Below are 7,588 nucleotides of genomic sequence, written 5' to 3' on the forward strand. Positions count from 1 at the left end.
TGCTAGAGCACTAGGAGTGGAACGAATTTGTTACTCCACTCTATTTCGATAGAATTGAGAGTAGGAAACTTTGATAACATAGCATAAAAAATAGTTTAGTTTACTTACGTTTTGATTTCATCGTTCATTTCGTAGGTAATTAAGCTATTCATTTTATGTTTATTATGAGCGTATGTATGTTATTTTGACATTGTTTTAATAGTGTCTTATCATGCTTATTTGTCTTCACATATACCTTGTTTATGTTGTTTGTACATGCATACTTCAGTTTGCATGTGAATGTTGGTGAGCTTTCCCAGTGTGAAGTTATATATATATATATATATATATATATATATTGATTATATTTGTTTTTTCTTCTTTAGGTTTATTTCAAATGGTCATGCCGGTCGTGGCTAATGAAACAGATGACAATTGGCGTTGGTTCTTGGAGAATTTGAAGTTGGTTGTCCCTTGTGATAAGAGGGTAAACCTTTTTGAGTGACAGACATGCTGGCTTAGTTAAAAACATTCCCATTGTTTTCCATACTTCATTACATAACTATTGTTTGTGACACCTAAAGAACGATGTGTCTACGGCTATGTGTGAGAGGAGTGCAAGTATACCGCATGTTGTGAATTTGTTCTCAGAGTGTGCTAATTCTCCTACAATGGCTGAGTTTCAAGACAAGCTTGCTGAGCTGAAGAGAATTGGAGGGCCAAAAATTGAGGAGTTCTTAGTGAAGATCCCATTTGAGCATTGGGTTAATGCGTGCTTTCAGGGATGTAGGTATGGTGATATGTGTTCTACCCTTGCCGAGTGCTTCAATGCGTGGATTAAGGAAGAACGTTTTATGCCTGTCACTGCTATGTTGTATCATATCCGTCGAATAAAGATGATGAAGATGTTTGATGACCGTCATCGTGAGTGTTTGTCTTGGAGTTTGGAGTTGTGCCCTTTAATGGAAAGTGTTTATCGTGCTAAAGTTGATGTTGCAAGATCTTTCAGGGTTGTTAGATCAAATGAGGTTGAGGATGTCATAGTTCATTATGTCAACGTCGAATGTAGGTCTTGTAGTTGTCGTTACTGGCAGATTGATAGTTTCCCCCTGCGTACATACAGTGGCGTCTATTATTAGTTATGGTGGTTCAGTATACTCATTCATTGATCCAGCTTTCGCTGCCTCTTCTTTCTCCCAGTTGTACTCCCACTCAATTCATCCTATTGCAAATATTGAGATGCCTGAAGATTGTCATATAATGCCACCTAATGTTAGGAGAGGTCTCGGAAGGCCGAAGAAAAAGAGGATTGAAAGCACATGAGCAAGCCGGAGACGTGTTCATTAGAATATTAGTAGTTAAGACATACATATATAACAAATAGTACTAAATATTAGATTGGAGTTGTTTAATTCATTACCACTCTCGTACCAATATATATGCAGTATTTATTTTCATGGCTGGAAGTTTGTTTTTACAGGTATATGATAAAAACCAAATTTATATACTAAATTTACACATGCATATTATTGGTAATATGGATGTGTATATTGCACATGCATACACCAGTTTGCATGTGTTGTTCTTTCTACCGTGCATACGCATAATATTAGTTATCCCACTCTACTTATTCCTAGTATGTAATTATTTGGTTTTTAATTTATACTTTAAGACTCCAAAATTTCATTGGCTTTTATTAAGCGTTGCGCCGCACGTATATATACACAACAAAGACCAAATTTACATACTAAACTTTAGAATATCTAGTTGGTGTGACAAGCATGACAACATTTGACTTATAGAACAACCGTAGAAATGATGGACAATACTTTACGAGATAAATGGCTAACGAGTGAAGCTTTAAAATGCATACAATTTGCAATACATTCTCTTGTTAGCAATTCTTTTTTGGCTTTGCTATTTAATTTGCAAGTCTCTTTGGTTCAATATCCCCCGCTCATTGTTGCTACCAAATTTATGTACTGAACTTTTACATGCATATACATATATGCATGTGTATAATGCACATGCATATACCAATTTGCATGTACTTTTCTTTCTACCATAGACTTATAAATAAACACATGTATATACATGTATGCATGTGTATAATGCACATGCATATACTAGTTTGCATATACTTTTCTTTCTACCGTAGATCGATCTGTAAATAAACACATGCATGCATATACCAGTTTGCATGTACTTTTCTTTCTACCATAGACCTATAAACACACACATAGACATGTATGCATGTGTATAATGCACATGCATATACCAGTTTGCATGGTACTTTTTTTTTTCTACCATAGACCTGTAAACACATGCATAGACCTGCATGCATGTAAAATTAATTTGCAAAAATAGACATGCATGCATGTACAACCAATTCGCAAAAATACTTTCACTATTAAGTGAAAAAAGTATTTACCTTTTAAAAAGAAATAACATTCAAAAAATTGAAACATTGGCTCAAACATTGTCTTAGAGATTGCCTCAACCATTTACTATTACTAAAAGACTATTACTAACAACAGACACTCAAGGCTCTATCTTGACCATTTCAATCTTTATCCAATACTTCATTCATGACTTCCTTGTTCCGCTTCTTTTGCTTGTCTTTCTCTTGAATTGATTCTTGACTGTCATTGATCTTCAGCTTCTAACTTCCTGTATCGTTACACAACAATTGGTATGCCATTTCTATTCTCAAGAAGTCCACACCATGTTTCTTCAACTTTGAGGTTAGAAACTTACTGCCCTCCATGATTATTGTTCCCATGAAAAAACATATGTATATAGCACATTAATCATTCCTGAATGGTGAAAAAGTAATCTATCCCCAATTGAAAACTAATTTAGTGATTTTTTTTTTATGCAACTTAGATAATTATAGTATAATATATAAATATAATGTATAATAACAAGAAAACGTATGAGGGCCAAGTGAGGGCTGGTGAGGGCTTAATGAGGGCTGGTCTCATGCTTCATAACCTAGGCCCTATCCCACCCTTCAACTCTGTGAGGGCCAACTTTTGAGGGCTTGATCATGCAATTTTGAGGCGCGGGTCCGGGCGGGTTGAAGACCTGATGGCCAAATTATCACCCCTATTTAGAAGAGCCTATATTCTCAGGACCACAATAAAAATGTTCTAGAGTTGCACTCCAAACATAAAAAAAATATTTGATTTGGATTACCGATTAAGCACTGACTAGTATTGTAGGATAAGTTCGCTTCAAAATTATTACCAAAGAGATCTAAGTTAAAGGGAAGTTCGGTTACAAGAAATATTTGATACTCAAGATCTCTTCCTTTGATCACTTGCGTAATTTTGTCTCTACCGAAGGAAACACTACCAACGACAGTTTCTCTTGCTCTTTGGTTGAAAACCATGCCACTCAAATTGCGAAAGCAAGTAGGTATGGTCCCAGATAGATTATTCTGTGAGACATTCAATATGTGTAGGTTAGCCATATCACACACTTTTGGAGGAATAGTACCATTGAACCTGTTTGATCTTAAACTTAGAATTTGCAGAGCAGCTAGGTCTTTTCCAATCCACGAAGGAATCTCCCCTGAAAGTGCATTCTCGCCAAGGTCAAGAATGCTCAACCTGGTGTGGTTTTGCAAGGCTGAAGGAAACTCTCCATGAAAATTGTTGTTGTTCAGGTGCAATGTTCCTAGCTGCTTCTGGAGGTGACCCATTGAGCTAGGAATAGTTCCTGATAGAGTGTTGAATGCTAAATCTAGACGAAACAGGTTTTGCATTTTACACAATGAGCCAGGGATGCTTCCATTCAAGGAATTATTGGAAAGACTGAGAAACTTAACAAAAGGGATCATATGGGCAATAGTTTTCAGAATAGGTCCTGAGATTTTGTTGTTTGAAAGGTCCAAAATAGTCACATTGGGAAGTAAAGGAGGCACCTTTCCATATATTTGGTTGTCAAAGAGATCTAAATGGGTAAGGGAGGAAAGGTTTCCAATGCAATTTGATAATGAATATGAAATGCTTGAATTATGCATATGCAGTACCCCGAGTGTTGTTTGTGTTCGGAGCCACTCTGGAAATTGAGGTCCTACTTCACAAGAACTCAGATCAATATCATCGAGTTGAAAGGGTGGTATCCAATTAGACCTTATTTTCAAAGAGAGATAGTTCTTGCTCAAGGCTAGACTTTTTAATTTCGAGAGTTTGGCTAAGTGCACCTCATATACAACACCTGTCAACAGATTGCCGCTGAGATCTAGATGTATGTACCAGTGTACTTGTACCCCTACGAACGATCATCATTGGGTACTACTATAAGAGTCGCCCACTAATGAGGCGTGCTTGCTTGCCCACTACCATGGCAGTCCCGCTTGCCTACTAGTGAGGTGTACTTGCTTGCCCACTACTGTGGCATTGCTTGCCTACTAGTGAGGCGGGCTTGCTTGCCTGCTACTGTGGCAGTCCCGCTTGCCTACTACTGTGGCATTCGGGCAATGCCCTCTATTGGAGCAATGATACTGCCCACTAATATGGCACCCAAGTTATATATAACATGTCTGGAGATATGTCAAGGGATTTTTTCCATATGAAGCTTTTGAAAAGATTTCATACAAAGAGGGAAATATCTCATCAAATAAGGAAAGGGTATTTTAAGCAATAAGATTCCTATAAATACCCAACAATCATTTCAAACAAAGAACTACGTGTATTTTTGAGACTTGATTCCAGAGAACAATTTGGATACGTAGGCAGCCATTGGTGGTATAGTCTCTTTCACTCTCTATCAACCTCTCCAACAAGATCATTGGTGTGTTTGTGTGAGTTCCCACCCAAACATAATTGGCGCCGTCCGTGGTCCTTATTGACGGGCCCTCTTCCACGTTCCTTCTTCCAAGCACCATTAATGGCAAAAACTACAAGGTCTCAGGCGAACAAGAATGCAAGAACACAACAACAAGAAGACGAAAATCTGGAGGTACTAATCAATCAAGAGGTGATAGAACAACCTGCTACAACAGATCTGCAAGATAAGCCTTTTCAACTCCAAATGCCACGACAACCCAGATCTAGACGTCTGCCATCTCAGGCTCCAGTAACTCACCTTCAAGATCTAAATGTTACAAATGCAAACGAAGTAGATCCGGAAAATATGGAGATAGGAGAGGAAGACGTGCCGTTAGAAGTACTGCGTCAGATCGAGGTTCAGAAGAGAGAAGGAGCATAGCAACTACTTGTAGAAGCAACTGGACAAAGGGAAGCAAGTACAAAGGAATGACGCCGATGCTGCATCTTCCACACGGCAAGAGCTCCCAGATCCGGTGAAAACCGGAGTGTATCCAACTGACTACAATTTAATTATGGTACATCCTGTCCATTGGAGCCTGTCCCTGAGCATCATCACTCAAGGTCAAGCAGACATTCATCCCATTCAAGAAGACGATCCAGATCTCGAAATACCAACAACACTAGGCGTAGAAGTGGTCATAACATGACAAGATCATTGAATGTTGATCATAGTGCATCAGGATGGTGGACAATATCCACCATAAGACGCGAATCTTTGGGCCTTGCCATCGTAACCTTAGGGGCTTAATTGCAACATGACCTTAGACATGGCTTGAATGCAGCAAACCGATACAGACAGGTTAACGACAGTCAGCCCAGAATATGGCGACACTAAAGAAATAGGTCCCCAGTTTGACATCCTAGCCCGTTTTATCGGCATAGGTCTCGCAGCCCAAGGAACTAGCCAAATATAGAAGCAAGCAACAACTGGGGGCGACAACACCGTGAGATGCAACGTAGTGAAGTTACTCCTCAAGTCGTAAATCTAGAAGCCACAGGTGCACCATTCACGGAATAACAAATCAAAGACATCATCAAGAAAACAATGACCAATGTGGGTGTCACTAAAGCACGATGGAAAGACCTTGCAATGAATGAAGATGTCGTCGGGAGATTTTCCCTAAAGATACAAAATGCAGAGCATCAGAAAGGATTCAAACAACCAGGCCTTCCTACGTTCAACGAAGCAGGAGGAGACCCGAACGATCATGTTATAGAGTTTAAAAGCAGGGTAATTCTATGGCGCAAAGATGACCCCCTCCTGTGCAAACTTTTTCCGTCTACGTTAAAAGGAGAAGCTCTACGTTGGTTTTCCAGCTTGCCAGCTCAATCTATCACGTCATTTCAGGAATTAGCAAACCAGTTCACATATCAGTTTAAGCATAATTGGACACGTCATAAGGATGTCAACATCTTGCTCAACACCAAGCAGCAAAATGATGAAGCATTGGTAAAGTTCATAATTCGTTTCCGCCAAGTGCAAGAAGAGGTCACCGATGTCCCTGACGTAATGATCATTCATGCATTCAAGGATGGAGTCCATTTCGATAAAAATGGAATTTACAACTCTCTTGTACAGGACCCCCCACAATCAAAATCCGATTTGTTTGCACGAACGCAGCAGTTCATTAATGTGGAGGAAGATGTTAGATCAAAAGCCTCAAGAGACAAAGACTTTCGGAGTAAAGACTCAAACAAAGGTAAAGGCAAATAGAAGCAGAACATATCGGAAGGGCCACAACAGAAGTCAGAATATAACAAGGTTAACACAGTTCGTAAGGAAATGAAGCTCACTCCATTAAATGCCAGGTACGATGCGATATATGAAAAGATCAAGGGACGCAACTTACTTTTTCCTCCGCTACCCTTGCCTGAAAACACTAAGTCTACACGTGACAAAAATCTTTGGTGTCACTTCCACAATGATTTCGGCCATGAAACAGGAGAGTGTAGATCCTTCAAGGGAAAAATACAGAGGCTAGTCGACAAGGGACAATTAGACGAGTTTGTGCTTTCAAAAACTGTGAAGCAAAATGTAGCAATGACTAGCCACAATATCATACTAGCTGGTCATGCCAAAATCAATGATGTTTCACGAACAAGGCAAAAGTGTGAACAACGAGCCAAGTTTGGTTTCTTGCGGGAATTTTATCACGTTAATAACATTGATTTTGTTGAAGGAATTCGTTCAGAAATCACGGAGCCTGGTCCCCTATGTTTTAGTGATAGAGATCTAATTGGCGTCTATCATCCTCATTATGATGCTGTCGTCATCTCAGCTTTCATTGGATTATGGCGAGTTCAGCGCATCATGATAGATACTGGAAGTTCTGTCAGTGTCATTTTTGCAGGTTGCTACAAGAACATACAGCTGTCAGAAAATTTAATTATTGCAGAAAGTACTCCAATCATTGGGTTTGACAGAACCGCAACAACCCCAGTAGGAAGAGTCTCTCTACCAGTCACGCTCATGGACAAGTCCATCGACATTGAATTCCTCCTGATGAATTGCAAATCCCTTTACAATGCAATCTTAGGAAGAGATTGGCTCCACAGCATGGGCGCAGTAGTCTCTACCTTTCATCAGGCAGTAAAATTCCCATCTCTTGACAAAATTGGTAAGGTACATGGCGACCAGATGGCTTCCCACAGCTGTCACGAAAAAGTCTTGGAGGAATATCATCAGTCGGATATGTGGGGAAATACAATTCTCAGTAATTTGCAAGCAGTGTCTAAATCAAAATCAGTCACGTACAATATTTATACTGCTA

General features: G+C 39.3%; 2 protein-coding genes across 2 annotated transcripts; both read left to right on the forward strand.

The window, feature by feature from the left end:
* The first annotated feature begins 581 nt into the window (after positions 1-581).
* LOC147516186 (uncharacterized) lies at positions 582-1,302 on the forward strand. Its single transcript, XM_086593183.1, has 2 exons — positions 582-1,044; positions 1,103-1,302. Exons 1-2 carry the CDS (start codon positions 582-584, stop codon positions 1,300-1,302), a joined length of 663 nt encoding a protein of 220 aa, XP_086449309.1.
* Positions 1,303-5,862: 4,560 nt separating this feature from the next.
* Positions 5,863-6,531, forward strand: LOC147516187 (uncharacterized). The gene has a single exon (XM_086593184.1). It carries the CDS (start codon positions 5,863-5,865, stop codon positions 6,529-6,531), a length of 669 nt encoding a protein of 222 aa, XP_086449310.1.
* Positions 6,532-7,588: the final 1,057 nt, after the last annotated feature.

Source organism: Coptis chinensis, chromosome 2, assembly GCF_015680905.1.
Source record: "Coptis chinensis isolate HL-2020 chromosome 2, ASM1568090v1, whole genome shotgun sequence".
Lineage (NCBI taxonomy): Eukaryota > Viridiplantae > Streptophyta > Magnoliopsida > Ranunculales > Ranunculaceae > Coptis > Coptis chinensis.

Coding starts and splice junctions, on each gene's coding strand:
- LOC147516187 (XM_086593184.1), top strand. CDS start 5,863: ATGACCAATGTGGGTGTCACTAAAGCACGATGGAAAGACCTTGCAATG.
- LOC147516186 (XM_086593183.1), top strand. CDS start 582: ATGTGTGAGAGGAGTGCAAGTATACCGCATGTTGTGAATTTGTTCTCA. Junction 1,045..1,102: donor TCATTATGTCAACGTCGAAT/GTAGGTCTTGTA, acceptor GCGTACATACAG/TGGCGTCTATTATTAGTTAT.